Source organism: Chiloscyllium punctatum, chromosome 43 (genome assembly GCF_047496795.1).
Source record: "Chiloscyllium punctatum isolate Juve2018m chromosome 43, sChiPun1.3, whole genome shotgun sequence".
Lineage (NCBI taxonomy): Eukaryota > Metazoa > Chordata > Chondrichthyes > Orectolobiformes > Hemiscylliidae > Chiloscyllium > Chiloscyllium punctatum.
In genome coordinates this window covers 43,258,625-43,276,241 of record NC_092781.1, presented here as the reverse complement: position 1 = coordinate 43,276,241, position 17,617 = coordinate 43,258,625, and the positions used below count along the sequence as shown (strand labels likewise).

The 17,617-nt window shown below is 43.6% G+C and overlaps 1 protein-coding gene across 1 annotated transcript in view; it reads left to right on the top strand.

Moving 5' to 3' along the window:
- LOC140466556 (procathepsin L-like) overlaps positions 1-14,020 on the top strand; it is a 32,009-nt gene extending 17,989 nt beyond the window's left edge. Inside the window, exons 5-8 of the mRNA XM_072562029.1 lie at positions 696-914; positions 8,707-8,872; positions 11,095-11,197; positions 13,621-14,020. Of these exons, the coding sequence (XP_072418130.1) occupies positions 696-914; positions 8,707-8,872; positions 11,095-11,197; positions 13,621-13,720 (588 nt within the window). The 3' untranslated portion in view covers positions 13,721-14,020. The remainder of the gene's footprint in view (positions 1-695; positions 915-8,706; positions 8,873-11,094; positions 11,198-13,620) is intronic.
- Positions 14,021-17,617: the final 3,597 nt, after the last annotated feature.

Here is a 17,617-nt window from a genome sequence, read left to right as displayed (position 1 = left end):
CATGTGAACAAGGACCATCACTAACTTCGACAGTTGCACCTCTGAGTGGAAGGCCAGGTCTAGCAACTGCGAAGCTCAGGATCATAACAAACTCATGAAGGTTGTATGCGAGTCCCAGACGATCATTGAATCGAATACTCTATCTATGAACTCTACTTACACATTTCGCTGCCATGAAACGGCAGGCAACATAATCAAGGACCTACCTCACCCCGGTAATGTACTACTTACATGTATTCCGTCAGGTAGAAGATACTAAAGCTGGAACACATCCACCAGCAGGTGCAGGAACAGCTTTTCCCCAGCTGTTTTTAGTCAGCTTTGAAACTCTCTAGCTCAAATCCTACTGATCTTGCTGACATTGAATTTGCCTTGTGCCCACTCTCTGCGATGTACCATTTGTCCAACTCTTTTTTGAACTCTTCATCCTCGCATACTATCATGTGCCTCTATTGGTCATAAACAAATGGTTTCACTGTTGTTCGGGACACGTGACAATAAATAAATCAAATCACATCTGAACCCAGGCACACCGATATTCACAGGTTCCATGTAATTCTGAGAAACCTGAACAAACCTTTAGATGAAGTTCTAAAAGTTCGTGTGAGACGGTGTTCCAAATGTATGTTGATGCAAACTGGCTATCATTTGTCGATCAATATGAGTTAATGTGGTTATATTTCTGTCAACACTAGGGTCAATGTCATTCTTCCTGGGCTTTCAGTGCAACTGGTGCCATAGAAGGACAGTGGGCAAAAAGGCATGGAAACCTGGTTTCTCTCAGTGAACAAAATCTGATTGATTGTAGTATACCAATTGATGGATGCTCTACTGGATTCGCATGGCACGGCTTTCTTCAAGTGATTGTATTTCAAGGCATCAACTCTGAGGAAACTTACCCTTACACAGGAAAGGTAAATCCACAAGACTTCTAGTAAGATTGTGGTGGAGTCGGGATTCATTCTCATTTCGTTTTATTTCATTTCTTCTGTCCTGTCTGTGTTCGCTTGTAAGTCTTATTGGAGTTTATTTTAATTACCTCTTGGTGAAGAGCAACGAAACCTGTGAGTGTGTCGAGCAGCATGGACTCACAACGGAAATAGACGAGAGAGTTTGGGTTGCTTATGGCTCCTGTCCTGACGCCAATTCATGGCTGCTCAGGCGGTGATGAGTCTAGGTACCTGGCAGTGTCCGTATTGAGTACAGTTTCGTGCAGGCAGCAGATGAGCTCTGCTTTCGTTCATGGCAATGTCTGCGTCTATCAGAGATTCACAAAATTAGCTGCGCAGGTGAGTCTGGGATTTTGGCAGCATCTGCACCCTGCACAGACTCATTGAGGTAGCGTGCAAGTGGGTTAGTTTTCTGTCAGTGCCTGTATCCAGCAGGGGTTGACGGAGCCAGAGCGGAGGTGAGATTTGTTTCCTGTCAGTATCTGTATCCAGCTCAGATTCATGGAGGCAGAAAAGGTGAGTTTGGTTTCCTGTCATTACTGCATCCATCATAGATTAGTGCAGATTGATTTTGTTTCTGTCAGTGTCGCTATCCAGCACATTTCATGGAGGGACGGGAAAGGTGTTTTCGGGTTCCTGTCATGATCTGTATCCAGCACAGATTCATGGAGATGGGGGGAAGGTGAGTTCGGGTACCTGTCAGTGCAGGTCTCCATCACAGATTCATGGAGGCAGCAATGGAGCTTAGGCCCAGTACAAGATCCGGCAGCAACTGCAGTGACTGCATTAGACAGCGATATCGAAAGCAGCCTCGTGGTAACAACAGAATCGTGTTTGGACCAATGTCATGCCTAGCAGCATCAGTGCCAACTACTTTGCTGAGGTCCATCAAGGCCTCCTTTTGACCAAGGCATCAGCGGAGTCAAGATGCTGCCAAAGATTTGGCGACTTTCATTCCGACGGTGATAGAGAAGGGGACACATGCCTGACCAGCATGTCCATGATTGAGCACTTAGCAAGGACTATGAAGTTGGACGTTCTCTTTATATCTCCATATGTTTCTCTTTTATATTGTATGTTGTGATTTTAAATGTGTTTTGAGATGGTGCTGCAGCGTGGCAACACTAGACAACACATTTCACTGTATGTGCAAAGAACATGCATGTGACAGTAAAAAACTCAAATGAAATTTCTTCGGTGGTTTTCAGAAGCACGGACTTTTTCCAACATCCATGGTGTTAGACCCTGAAACGCAATGCTTTTCAAATGGGAGCTGCCATCCTGGATCTGTGTCAATCCTTCCCTAAGAGTCTGCCCTCAGGTTTCTGAAAGTGTCACTGTATAAGCACCATTAAGGAGGCTGAGAGAATAAAATCTTTCAGCACTCCCAGTCATCTCAACCTTATCTTGGAAAGCTCTCCTACATCTTGACACAACACCTCGTACCCTCAGACAATATGTCTGAGGAGTTAAGAATACTTCACTTTTTGTGAATTAATGCTCACCATTCCCACAGTTCAAAGATGTGGAGGTTAGGGGGATTGTCTATGTTACCTAACCAGAGTGCGAAGGGAATTATAGGTTAGGTGTTTAAGCCATGGGAGACGCAGGGTTACAGGGATAAGGTAGGGCCGAATGGGCATTTTCTACACTCTGGGAATTCTATCATACTGTGATTTAGCATCTGGATGTGACGTTCGGCTGAATCAACGGAACATTCAGCATATTCTGTCCTTCAGACTGGGACGTGCGCCATCCACTATAACAGTTAACATCCTAACACAGCGATGGACAGATCTGAAGAGTCAGGAATGTCTGTCTGCTTCTCCCATATGCCCCAACGGGCTGGTCAGTCACTCTCATATAATCTGGAATTTTACATGAAAAGGAATGTAAATATGTTGATTTGTTAAGAGAGGCGTTTACTCTTTAGGAATGTCATTTACCATGCGACTTGCTGGGTTGACATTCGGCATATTGTGGTGTAATTAAGAAACTTGGCTTGAATCGATACTCAGGAGACGTTTTTGCGTAAGTTGCTTTGCAGTTGATGTTGTTCCTCCAGAAGCCGTTGTTGTCTGTCTACACGTCACAATTGCCCCGAGTCTTGGATTTGATTGGGATCAGCCTCTTGCGTGCAAATCCCAGCTCTTTGTCTCAGTGTTACACAGTTTCACCTTGTTCTTCAGTTAATTCTTCAAATCCTTACCCCAGCTCTTCCACACTCTCATGTCTGGACTCATTGTAGATGACTTGCGCATTATCCAGGACAGCAATTGCTTTTGTTTTAGGTTTGTGTCAACACTGTTTAATTGTTCCCGTGGTAATCTGAGACCACAAGCAACTCAAAATTTAAGTTCATTGTCTGCCCATCTTCCCTGCTTTCCAAACTCCAGCGTTTCATTGGCCAAAGAAACAACTGAATGAAAGAAACACTCTCGTCATATGACAGGCGTACATGATCTGGTGACCGGGCATCACCCTACACTAATCCTATTCTCTGGCTATGTTTTATGGAAGTGATGGCCTCTCACTCACTGGCTGGCGAGTGAACATTAACAGAGTCTCCTCTTTTCATGAAGCTCCAGTGTAGGAATTGTCACTCAGGCACTGAGCTGGACAAGAGAATGGCTTTGCACAAATGACAGCGCTAAGGAGTGGTCATTACCAGCCAAAGGCCAGTGGCGCTGCTCATCAGGAAGGCAGTAACATTCAGTACAACAACCTGAGGGCTGGTATTGATCTTGGGTAACAGACCAACAGTAAGTGACTGAGTGAGAGGAGTGGAGGTGACGATAACAACACAGCTTTGAGGAGGGGTGTGTTTGGCTGGGGTGGGGTGTGGTGCAGTGAGGTCTGATAACAGCAGGGGTACCCTTTGTCAACTGGTACTTGATATTTTCCCAACCCCTAAATCTACAATCAATGTTGAACACATTTGCATGTCGTTGTCGTCTCATGTTGATCACCTCACTCACCACTGAATGAATTATATTGGCATTGGGATCAGAACTGCTCAGTATGATAAATTGCCAATTTGGCAACCTCAGTTTGGACTCCAGCACGAATACTCGGCTTGTGATTCATTACAACTTTAGTCCCTAATTTACACTCCATAGTTGGGGAAACGACCTGATATCAAGCGTTGAAGTGAGAATGACACCCCTTTCCATTCAGGCGTGACGTGACATCAAGGAGCCCAAGAAAATCTGGAGTGAATGGAAATTGGAAGAAAAAAATCTTTTGGTTGTAATTATATCGAACACACTGGAAGGTGTTTGCAGTTATTTGATGGCTTTCTGTTCGGGACATGTCGATCGGAGTTCCTCAGTGTAGCCTTCTTGGTACAGCCACCTTCAGCTGCTTCGTCAGTGGCCTTCTATCCAAAAGGTAAGCAGGGGGATTATCTACACGATTGTCAGAAACATTTGAATTTATCACATTTTGAAGAAATCTGTGTCCAATGCGGCAAGGTGTGGACAATATCTCCACTTGCGAAGATAAATAACAAATGACATTCTCACCAGACAAGTACCAGGCAATGACATAATCCAACAAGTGAGGTAATTTAATCATCACTGAGTCTCACATTATCAACATCTTTGAAGCCTTTCCATCAACTAAAGAAAAGGCAAGGATATGGTGGAATACTTCATCATCCCTGGATGACTACAGCTCCGACAACAAAGAAAGAAACAGTTATTTTATTGGTTGTCTACTATAGACATTGGACAGATTGGACAGTAGATCTTGGAAACGTGCAGATATAACAGAATTGCTGATAAGGGTGATTTGAAATTCCCCAATATTAATTGGAACATCCGTGGTGAAGATTATCAGGATGGAGATGATTTTGTTGGGTGTTACCAGGAAGTATTCCTGATACAATAAATAGATAGGCCGACTGGGAGAGGCCATATTGGATTTGGTTCGAGACAATTCGCCAGGCCAGGTGTTAGATATCTCGATGGGTGAGCATTTCGGTGACAGAAAGCATAAATGCCACAAATGTGCGGTCGCCGTGGGTAGGAATAGAAACGGACTGTATGAGAGGGAAGCCGAAAATGTGTTGCTGGAAAAGCGCAGCAGGTCAGGGAGCATCCAAGCAGCAGGAGAGTCGATGTTTTGTGCATGAGCCCGTCTTCAGGAAGAAGGGCTCATGCCTGAAACGTCGATTCTCCTGCTCCCTGGATGCTGCCTGACCTGCTGTGCTTTTCCAGCAACATATTTTCTGCTCTGATCTCCAGTATCTGCAGTACTCACTTTCTCCTTTATGAGAGGGAATTTAATCTGGGGACGGGATGTTTTACTACTCTTCGAAAGGTCCCGTGGAGTGCAAATTAGGAATAATTGTTCTACGGAAATGCACAACAGAAATGTGTAGCATTTTTTTTTACTGTGTTGAATAACTTTGTCCCAATGAGACCGGTGCGGAATTGTAAAGGAAATTAGCCCTGGATGACAAGAGCAGAAGAATGGGATCTGGCGAAAATTTTGTCGATTACAGCGTCGAAAGGAAAGAACTCAAAAATGGACGAAGGAAAACTGGTTGGGGGCATGAGAAAGCCGTGGCGAGAAGGATTTGAAAATATCCGAATGTTTTGCACACGTACATTAGGAATAAGAGAATGATCTGCGAGAGTCTAAGCTGGATCCAAGCCAATGGAGGGAACTTAAGCATCGAGCGTGGCGAGATAATGAAGGATCAAAATGAGTTTTTTTTTGCTGTAGTAGTCGTGAGAGAGAGGGAGCTCGATGATAGCGAGAATACTGGGGAAGAGCTTAATAGGCTTGAACTGATTGATATTTAGAATGTGGATATGGTATAAATTGTGAAAAGCGTGAGTATGATTCAATCTCGAGGGCAGGATTAGATCTATCGACATTTCCTACGAGAAGTGAGAAATGAGATTGCTGCACCTCTGGCAATGATCTTTGAATCCAACCTCTTCACAGGAGTAGTTCGGTATGTTTGGAGGGAGGAATATATTGTAATTCTCTTCAAGTAATTAAATAGAGAAAAAAAACTGGAAATTATTGTCGAGGTAGGTTTACGTCTGTGGTCAGCAAGGTACTGGAGAAAGTTCGCAGATATAGCATTTTGGATTGTTTAGATAATGATTTTTGATTAAGGAAAATCAATATGGCTTTTTGAGGAGCATGTCATGCATCACAATTCGTATGCGTTCTTTGAGGATGTGTTGAGACAGGTTGATGAAGGTCGAGCAGTGGATAGGATGTATATGGATTTCAGTAAGGTATTTGATGGGTTCCCCACGGCAGGCTCATTCAGCAAGTTAGGAGGTTATAGGATCTACTGAAATTTGGCTGCCTGTATACGGAATTGGCTTGCCAAGAGAAGACAGGAAATGGTCGTGGATGGGATGTCATTCATTTGAAGGTCGGAGACCAGTGATCTCCTGCAGGGATCTGTTCTTGGGCCTTTTATCTTTGTTATTTTTTATATAAATGGCTTGGATAAAGAAATGGAAGGTAACCAGAGACGTTTATCCAGGAAAAAGGCTGTCACGACAGGTCATACAGTTATGGTCACTGGAGAAAGTAAAGGGAAGATACCAGAAGTAGGTTGTTTCCGCAGATGCTTTGATGCGTGGACTCCACTGCTAGCTTTGGAAGTAAAGTTAGAGACATTCACACCATTTCAGCAACTGCTGGTCAAGCACATGCAAGGCAGCAATTGGAGAGGTGTGTATTTAGGTTGATCTTAGATGAAGATAAATATTTGGCACAACATTGGGGTCCGAAGGGCCTGCACTGTGCTGCACTGTTCAGTGTTCTATGTTTTGACACTGAGGAGGTTTGACACCATCCAGGACATTCACTCCATTTGTCTGGCATCAAATCCACAAATATTAATTCCCTCCAATATCATCACAAAGTGACAGCAGTATGTACAATCCACGAGCTACAGCTGTGTAGTTGACTGATGGACTGTAGACAGAATCTTCCAAACCGAAAGCCACTTCCGCCAAGGAGGGCAGGAGATACAATTAACACCACTCCCTGCAACATCCCCTCAAATCAGTCACCATCCGGGCTCAGAAATCTATTGTCATTCCGTCACCGACTTTGGGTCAAAAGCCTTGAACTCCCTCTCGAACAGAATTGTACCAATCAAAAATTCTGCAAATGTTCTGGAAGGCAGCTCATCACACCTTCTCCAAGCCAAGTTTGAATGAACGCTGACACAGTCTGCCACAACTACATTTTCAGCCACCTTGGAATTAAACCTGGGTGAATGTGGCAATCCCTCCTGCTCCACACAGACACCCATTCCAATATCACTCCCAGTATCAATCTCACCCCAGAATTGGCATCATGTTCTTCCCTGTGTCCTGAAGCTGAAGTAACTGCAACATTGATGAGAAGTGATTGAAAATTATTGACCAGAATCTTCACTCCATCAGACAGTACCAACACTCTGAAAAGTCACCACATTTATAATTTTCCAATTTTCGTTAAAACACGGGCATAGTGGCCATACTTTAGACAATCAATATACTCCATCATTTCCAAAATGCAGGAATTTACAGAGAAGCCAAGTGTGCAGGTGCATAATTCCTTGGAAGTGGAGCCGAGGATAGATAGGATGGTGAAGGAGGCACTTGGCTCAGTTACCTTCATTGTTCAAATCATTGGTACAGGTATTGCGACGTCATATTGCAGCTGTACAGGACATCGACGAGGCCACTTTTGTAAAACTCTACACAAGTTTTGTTGCTCTGTTAAAGGGACGATGTTTTTAACTTTCACAGGGTGCAGAAAATATTGACAAGTATTTTGCTGGGATTTGGTTTCAGTTTTTGGGAGAGACTGAATAGGCGGGGCCTTTCTCCCAGCGGAGGAACAGAGGCTGAAGGGTGATATTATTGATGTTTATAAAATCATGAAGTACATGTATCGGGTGAAGAGCCGAATGTTTTAGCCATGGGATCGGAGTCCAAACCTAGAGAGCAGAGCCTTAAGGTGAAAGGGGAAATATTTGAATAGGCACTGAGACTAATACTAATTAATTGTAATCCAATGACTCTAATGTTGCAAGTATTGACGGTTTGGGAAACGTTTATCTGCATGTGAAGATTTGAGTTTACTAAAGGACGATCACAATTTTCAGATGAGTCGACCGAAAACACTGAAGAGACTTAACTCTTTCTCGTCTAGTTTCACTATGAGCTAACCAGAGGATGAGCTTGATTGGGATATTGAATTGTCAAGACAAAGAACAATGTTCTTCATGTACTCACATTTCAATTCATTTGCAATACCATTGCTTGGTCTCAGTGTAGAATTTTTCGAATACATTGAGCAATAAATATTAAGTTTGACACAAGAAAACCCTAAAAATGATCTGATTTGTAATTGTTTCGCGCTGAGGCTCATGTATGTATGGAATGACCTGCCTGAACAAGTTGTGGAGGCTGGGGCAATTACAAAACTTAAAAGGTACCCAGATGGGTATATGGATTGGAAGTGTTCAGGGCCAAATGGTCGCGAATAGGACGACAATACGTCAGGATATATGATCGGCGTGGACGAGTTGGAACAAACGGCTTGTTTTCATGCTAAGTCACTATAAATGTATCTTTTTCTAAAAAAAAGTGAACAAAGCTGACACAGATTTGGGAAAATAAATTGGCTGCCAAAGTAGGAATGCAGAAAAGTATCAAGAAAAGAAAAAATAGCTTTATCATGAACTTAATGAGCGTTCATTTTCAACATTTTATTTAAACTATAGGATGGAGGCTCCTGCAGATTTCAACGAGATAAAATTGCTGCTAAAATTACTGGCCAGAAATGGGTTTGGGGAGGCGAGGAAGCATTGGAACAAGCAGTGAGAGAGATAGGACCGATGTCTGTTGTGATTAATGCAAGTCTGAAATCCATTCAACATTATAAAGAAGGTAAGTTGCAGAGCACTGGATGATGTCGTTGAATCATATGATCGACGATTCAAGAAAAGGTATAAGAAATCATAAATCTACAGAGACATTTACTGTTACTATTTTGGTATTAATATCACTTCAAATTCACCATGGACCATGACCATTACCCTTGTTCCTCCCTACACTCCTCCCGTGTTACATGCCGTCCAGTTCTGTCAGATATCATCGAGTTAAAGCGAGACTATGCTACAAGGTGAGCTCATGAATGGTAATGAGAAATGGACCTGCTCCCATTTGGAGTGATGCAAATAGCTCAAAACATTGTGCGATAGCTCAGAGAACTGACAGTGAGGTGTAACTGTCCTGATGTGCTGCTGAGTACCTGCACATGTCAGCGTTTTATTGATTGTAAATTGAAGACGCTACACTCACTGTAGCTGGATTAAGAGGAAGGGCGAGACCTTCGACTTGAAATCTCTTGGCCTCCTGCTGAGAGTCTTTCACTCTCTGCTCCACCTCTTCTCTCAGCAGCTGTTTCTATTCTGTTCTTGATCTCCTCTCGTGTGGCGACTCGAGATGACTTGCAAAGATGGTGGTCTGAACAGGGTGGTGGAGCCTGCACAGCTTCCTTGTGATGATGACACAGGTCGTCTCCATGTGCAGGACGATTCTCTATTGACTCCATCAACATTTCAAATCACAAAGCACTTCTACTGTACAACCCACAATTGGAGACAAACCCGAAAAATACTGAATGCAGAGTGGAGATCCTTCATTACCCCAGGTGTAGGATTTTGTCAGTTAACAGAATGTGTTAACACACATGGCAGCAAACCGATATTCCACACGGTCAGATACCATGGTCAGTGTCTTCTGCAAATGTCTGGTAAATTATTTCTACACTGAATATAATCTCAGCAAGATATAAAAACAACAGCAAAAATTATTAAATAAATGGAAGAATGTAATCAAGGTCGGACCTTCAATTGGAAAACAGATAGTCTGTGATTGGGTGGAACAAGGAAATTAAATAAGAAAAGGGATGGTGCTCCAGTGCCAGCCGGAATGGACAGGAGACAATTAAAGAAAGTAAAGAAATGTATGCAGAAAGTTTCAGGGCCTGAGGGAGTGTTATTTAAACAAAAAGAGACCTCGGGGCCCGCGTGCATAATTCCATGATTTTGGAGTCACACGTCGACAGGGGAGTGAAAGCAGCATTCGTCAGTGCATTGAGTATATGCTTTGGGATGTCATGTTCCAGCTGCAAAGGACATTGGTAAGGCCAGTTTTAGAATTTTATGTTAAAGTCTGGACTTTCTGCTGTAAGAAAGATGTTGTTAAATTTGAAAGGATCCAGAAAATATTTACAAGGACTGAGCAAGGGTTGAAGTATTTGAGGGTCAGAGTGAGGCTGAATTGAGTCCAGCTTAGAGTTTTGCTGGAGAAGCACAGCAGCACAGGCAGCATTTGAAGAGGAGGAAAATCAAGTTTCGGGCAACAGCTCTTCCTGATGAAGTCTATTTTCCTCCCTCCTCAGATCCTGCCTGACCTGCTGTGCATTTCCAGCATAAGTCTAATCTGGACTCAGATCTCCAGCATCTGCAGTCCTCACTTTCGCCCGAGGCTGAGAAGGCTGCAGCCTTGTTCGCTGGTACGACAGAGACTGAAGGGTGAGCTTGTGGAGGTTCATAAACAATAATGGGTATGGGACGAATAAAGAGGAGGAGAGTCCAAAACTAGAGACCGTATGTTTAAGGTGAGAAGGAAAAGATTTAAACCTTAACTGAGGAGCAATGTTTTCACACAGAGCATGGTACGTGTCTGGAATGAAATACCAGAGGAGGTGGTGGAGAGTGATACAAATACAACATTAGCAAAGGCATCTGGATGGGTAGATGTATAGGAATGGTTTACAGGGATATTGGCCAAGTGCTGGAAAATAGGGCTAGATTGGTTGAGGATATGTGCTCATCATGGACGATTTCCATCGAAGGATCGAAGCATTTCTACACTAAAAAAGTCTATGACTCTGAAGGATGTGCCGAGAGGAAGTGAGAATGGCGGAGGCGATATCATTGGGAAACATTGATTAAAGTCAACAGAAGTAATGGTGCAGAGTGAGGACGATCAATTTGAAGACAGTTAGTAAAAACAGACATGTCAGTGTTCATTAATCAAAGCTAAATTAACACTAATTAAATATTTCACAGATAAACCATGTAATATGTTTCTCCTTACAGGAGTTTACTATGATGAAAATTGCAATGGATATGTAACTGATGAAGTGCTGGTCGTTGGTTTTGGAATTGAGGATGGAATGAGATATTGGCTGGTTAAAAACAGGTCCGTACTCTTTGAAATAACAAACACCTGATCACAGACGGAGAAGGGAGAGTGGCATGGAATGAATTTCCTGTCTCTGTGCTGCAACCTTTGTATCTGTTCAGCGAGCACGTAACTCTGTGTTTATCTGGAATTGAATGCTTAATGGTTGTGCTGTCTGAGATGATATCTATAAAAAACGTCAGAGGCAGGTATCCCATCACCATGTAACGCTGCACTTACAAGTGTACGGTTCTTGTCTGAAGTATTGCTTCGCACAGAGGCAGGCATCAGAGTGTCATTATCCCTGAATCACAACCAGTTTTTAAACTTACCAGTACAAATTACAAACATATGGTTAAAATTAACAGCTATACACAACAAAAGAAAACAATTTCCTGGGGAAATGGGCGGCAAAGTCATATCTCAAACCCAACTGTACAACCTGTTCACAGGAAAACAAGGACACAGCTCTAATTACTTGTCACTAAGACACTGATGGGATCAGATTAACAGCCCCAATTCTGGAAAGTAGAACATAGAACTTTACAGCCCAGTACATGTCTTTTTACACTCGATGTGCAACCAATCTGAAGGCCATGGAGCAAATACTATTCCATTCTCATCCATATGCCTGACCAATGACCATTTAAATTTTCTGAAATATGGCAATACCTCCACTGATGCAGGCAGAGTTCCAAGCCCCGACAACAATCTGAGGAAAGAAACTACCACTGACATATGTCCAATGTCTATCTCTGTTGATTTTAAAGCCCTCCTGCCAGCCATCGCCATTCAAGGAAAAAAAGCCTCTCACTATCCAACCTATCAAATATTTTAATTAACTTATGTGTCTCAATTAATTCACCTGAAACTTTATCCTAACGAAAACAGCCTTAACTCCCTCAGCTTTTCCTTTTGCTATCTCCCTCCATAACTGGCGATTTCCCAGTAAATCTCATCTCAACCCGTTCCAAAGCATGCACATTCTTCCTGTAATATGGTGACCAGAAGTGTGCATATTACCCAGAATGTGGTTGCGACAGAGTTTAGTATGGCTTGAAGAATGATCTCCTGTTTCCGAAACTGAATCCCCCTAACAATCAAAGCTAACACACCACATGCCATTCCAATAACCCTACCGACCTGGGAGGCAATATTCAAACATCGATGTACCTCGACACTGAGATCTCTATGCTCATCTGCACAAGCACGAATCTGACCATTCGCCCATTACATTGGGTTCTTTCCAAACTGAATCACCTCACACTTTACCACGTTAAACTGCATTCGCCACCTGTCGTCATAGCTCTGCAGCTTTTCTACTTATCTCTGCAATCCATACATCCTTAGTAACTGTCCACACCTCTAACGAACTTAATGTCATTCGCATATTAGTCCACCATCCTTCTCTTTCATTGAGTTCATTTCTATAAAAATCGACAAACAAAAGTAGATCCGAAACTGATCCTTGCGGTACTTTATTAGTAACTGAACTCTGGAATGAATATTTTCCATCAACTACCACCGCCTGTCTCCTTTCAGCCATTTATTCTTTGAAGCATCGCTGGCTACCGTCATTTAAATCATGGCAGTCAGGTTTGGAAGAAGCAGTCACATCTTCAGGGCCAGATTGGATACAAAATGTTTGATTAAATAAGTCCTGTGGTTCTGGTGAATACACACACACACACACACACACACACACACACACACACACACACACACACACACACACGCACACACACACACTGGCACACACTGGCACAAACACACATTTCTACTTGATTTCCAAGAAGAAAGAGTATGTGGGTAGCTTATAAAAACACACACATTGTTCTTTAATAAGGTAGATGTAGTGGGTAATGGGTGCTGGAATAGTTTGGTAAAGCTTGGAAATGTGATTTGGGCAGGGTAACCGGATATGGAACAAATTCTAAGGCCGAAGTATCCTTGCAGTTTAGGAGACACGGGGTAACCTTTGCCCAAATCAACTCATGCTCTACACAGACTCTATCCTGTGGCAGGCAATCTCAGAACGATGTTGGTTGAAAAAAACCCTGAGAAAATCTCCTCCTCCATAAGGCAAGAAGGAAATCTCCAGGAGGCCATATACACCTACACTCGGCCCTATTCAATTATAACTTCGTATCTACTCCAGCTGCAGACTATCCTTGATAATGATCTCACCTCATGCCATTTTAATTGTTGTAGTGAGTCTATACGTAGTATACAGATCAGCAATTGATGTTAAAGAAAACAAGTCACTCTTTCCACCCTGATGCAACTTATTCTTTACAACGCATTGTCTAGCTCAGTAATTCCAGAATTCAGTCCCTAAAATAATTCCAATTGCATACCAGAGTTAAAACAGCTGCTTCTTCAAACATATCTCTTTTATCAGCATTTTGATTCTAACACCAATCGATTTTCTTATTTTCCAGCTGGGGAACTGACTGGGGTGAAGACGGGTACATCAAAATTGCTAAGGATAGAGGTAACCACTGTGGAATTGCCAGTTTTGTGTGGTACCCTGTCGTGTAACGAGCCAACTGATAAGACAGAGCTTCATCAATCCCAGCTGAATGAAAACCCGGACAATTTCTGTTAATGCCGACTCATTCAAGGACATTGCTTTAATTGTCTGCTGCAAATTTAAAAAGTGAAATAATGACGATTTTTGCCATTTCTATCGCTTCATATAAAACCAATGGCATTGTCTGATTGATACATATAGCCACTGTAAATGATAGAGTAAATAAATTCTCCAGCTTGTCGAAGACAATCTGCATGTACTGCTGATGCCCAACAATATAATAAAGGCTGCCAGCAATCATTTTCAGAGTTTGTTTGTCCAAAGGAACGTAGTTGTCTTTGTGCCTAATGAATTGCCGAGTCTGCTATGAAATCTATTGTCAAACCATGTTGTCCACAAATGCACAGAAAATTTGAAGAGTCTGCGTTTTTTGACACAAGCACAGTTACTGAATAAATGCAATGGGGTTGTTGAGGACAATAAGGCTTAATTGTACAGAGTCTCACCAGAAACCCTCCTGGAAACAGGTTAAGCCGGTCAGACTGTAGACTGGGAGTGTCCCGATGAGATTCAGTTCAGACAAATGCGAATATGTAGTTTCATCTACTAATTGTCACTGAACAGAAAAACTGGAAAACCGAGTATTTTATGTATGGCAAAGCAATATTTGTGGAGAATCGTCAAAGACAAAAAGAGGTCACACACAGATCTTGTGAAATAGACGAATACTGGTTTATTTCTGACGATATCATGGGCAAGAGAAATTGCTAGGAGTGGTACAGCATGGACAAACTGCACAGATAATTCCAGGATTCTCTATCCCGTGCTGCAGATACAAATAGTGTGCATAGTGTTACGTCCGTGTTCTGGTCGTGCATTGTTAATTCCAAGACAATATGACTTAAATTATATTGAATGGAAAAAAATATGTATAATTGTAACAGGGGTGTCCGTTCCTCGTCTAGTGCAGGTGCTCATCTCCAGTTTCCTCGTTTCAATTCTTATGCAGGGTGGTGTGCAATCTTCCGTCGTATCAGGTGTCACTCAGTCTCGGTAGGCTTTGTGGGGTTATGTACTTGAGGAGACTGGGGATGTCCTCACATCACAACGCTTCTATAAAGAGATGATGCTATTGTGAGCTAAGAATACTGTTGTCATATCATCTCAGGAGGGGATTCATTGAGTCTGGAAGCTGTTCAGAAAATGGCTTGTTTTGCTGTTTTGTTACTGAGCTGGTTGTAGTCAAGTTGAGGTCTTTTGCGTATGTTGTGTTTACTTAATAATCGACACGGCTTCTGCAAGCAATTAGTGGCCACGCAGAGTAGTTCATTTTTTTTTCTCCGACAATTCCACCTTTTTATGTTTTTGTCTGAGAACTGAGTTTGAGGTGAAGGGGGTGTGTCGCAAGAACCGGGGGGTAATCCGACGCGGTCGGGCGAGAATCAGTTGGTTAGTATTTGGAGTCCGAATCCAAAGCTGCATATTCCTTGTCGGTTGCAAAGTTATTGTTCGAGTGGGCCTTCATTGATGCAAAGTAAGGGGGTGGGGGAAGCACCTTGGAGGACAAACGCTGGGGATTTAAACACTTTTTAATAGCCATGCAAGTCGTGCGATGTCGACAATGATAGTAATGACGAATATGAATCCCTGTCATAAGCCTATGCTCCAGGTAAACTGTCGCAGTTCTTGCCCAGTTCCATAGGTCCCATTTGGTTTTTGGTTGAGCAGTACAGCGGCAGCACATTGGATATGCCAGGCTGGGTTACTGATGTACACACTGGGGTTGGGTAAGTTAGTGCAGCAATCAGAAACGATGAGGGTGCATGCGTCCACTTTCTCGAATAGCAGATAATCCTGGATCATCCAGGTTTGCAGGGTGCCATTGGGGATGCCAACAGTTTTGACATTCAACTGGTCGTTGGCTACCTCCTCCAAGGTGGGGGCCAGCTGATGAGTTTTTATTTTGAATCGAGTGGTTGCATATTTGGGTGAAACGATAGAGAGAACCAGGTCAAGATCGGTGAGGCTTCGCTTCCTGTGATATGGTGGTGTCGTAAAGGGAAATACTGGGAATGATATGCAAATGAGACTGCACCGCATATACAACATAACAGCTCCTGGGTCAGGATAATGAAAGGTAATGTTTGGGGCCACAAAGAGCATAGATACCATTATAGATTCTCAACTTTTCGGTCTGGAACTCTCTCTAGGGTTTGGTGAAGGTGGTGTTTTGGCTGGCAACGATGATGACGTGAAGGATCAGTAAACTGTCTTCTCCTGTGGACCACCTTGCTGCGGGAGTGAGGACCAACGAGTTCGTGCACTGGCGCCAGCCAGCATTCCATCTGATTGGATGGCTGTTTTTGAGGCTGATAGATTACAGGGGTTTGCACTGTCTGGTCGAGTCTGTGAGGGGTAGTGCTGGGGTATCGTTGGAAAGATTGCATAAGCGGAGACCCATTCCTTAAGTTTGTTTAATGGGTACCCTGCGGGTTTCTAGTGGGCCAAACATTTGCATTCTTAACTTTCCATTCCTGGTGACAAGCTGAGAGAGCTTACTTCGGGGAGTTGTCGCGTTCCAGCCGCCATTGATTTCTGATTCGTTGAAGGGGATGGGTTTCAAGGGAATTCACTCTTGGGAGTGCATGGAGGCATGAGCGCAAACACAACATCTAATCTGCTTGACCCGTAACTCGTGATCACCTAAAATTTCTCACGACCTGCCCCCAGTTCCAATCATCCCGTGGCAGGATGATCAGGGTGAGGAGATAAATGATTAGTATAGCGGCGGTCAGCTAGAATTTCCTCAGGGAGCGGAGCTGACTTTGGCTGTGTTTCCTGTTTGTTGCTGTTTGCGGTGGAGCTCGCTTGCAGCAGGTCTCATGCTGGTTTCTATTCAATTTGACAGTTGTCCAGGTTGTCAGAAACAGCAGTTATGGTCTTTCTAAATCGATGAGAAAATCTTTTTCCAGTGAATTGATCATTATGTAGTGAGAAAGGGAGTACTGCAGATGCTGGAGATCAGACCTGAAAATGTGTTGCTGGAAAAGCAGAGCAGGTCAGGCAGCATCCAAGAAGGAGGAGAATCAACGTTTCGGGCATGGACCCTTCTATCGGAATGAGGAGAGTGTGCCAAGCAGGCTAAGATAAAAGGTAGGGAGGAGGGAATTGGGGGAGGGGAGTTGGAAATGCGATAGGTGGAAGGAGATTAAGGTGAGGGTGATAGGCCGGAATGGGGGTGAGGGCGGAGAGGTGAGGAAGAAGATTGCAGGTTAGGAAGGTGGTGCTGAATTCGAGGGTTGGGACTGAGACAAGGTGGGGGGAGGGGAAATGAGGAAACTGGAGAAATCTGAGTTCTTGCCTTGTGGTTGGAGAGTTCTGAGGCAGAAGATGAGGCGCTCTTCCTCCAGCTGTCGTGTTGATCCCTTGTGGTTGGAGAGTTCCGAGGCAGAAGATGAGGCGCTCTTCCTCCAGCCGTCGTGTTGATCCTTCCATATCCGCTGCAAATTCACCTCCACCTTCACACACATCATTTACTGCATCCCCGAACCCGATTTGGCCTCCTCTATATTGCGGACATAGGCCGCCTACTTGCGGAACATTTCAGAGAACACCTCTGGGACACCTGGACCAACCAACCCAACCACCCTGTGGCTCAACACTTCAACTCTCCCTTCCACTCCACCAAGGACATGCAGGTACTTGGACTCCTCCATCGCCAGACCATAGCACCACGACGTCCGGAAGAAGAGCACATCATCTTCCGCCTAGGACCCCTCCAAGCACAAGGGATGAACTCAGATTTCTCCAGTTTCCGCATTTCTCCTCCCCCCACCTTGTCTCTGTCCCAACCCTCGAACTCAGCACCACCTTCCTAACCTGCAATCTTCTTCCTGGCCTTTCCG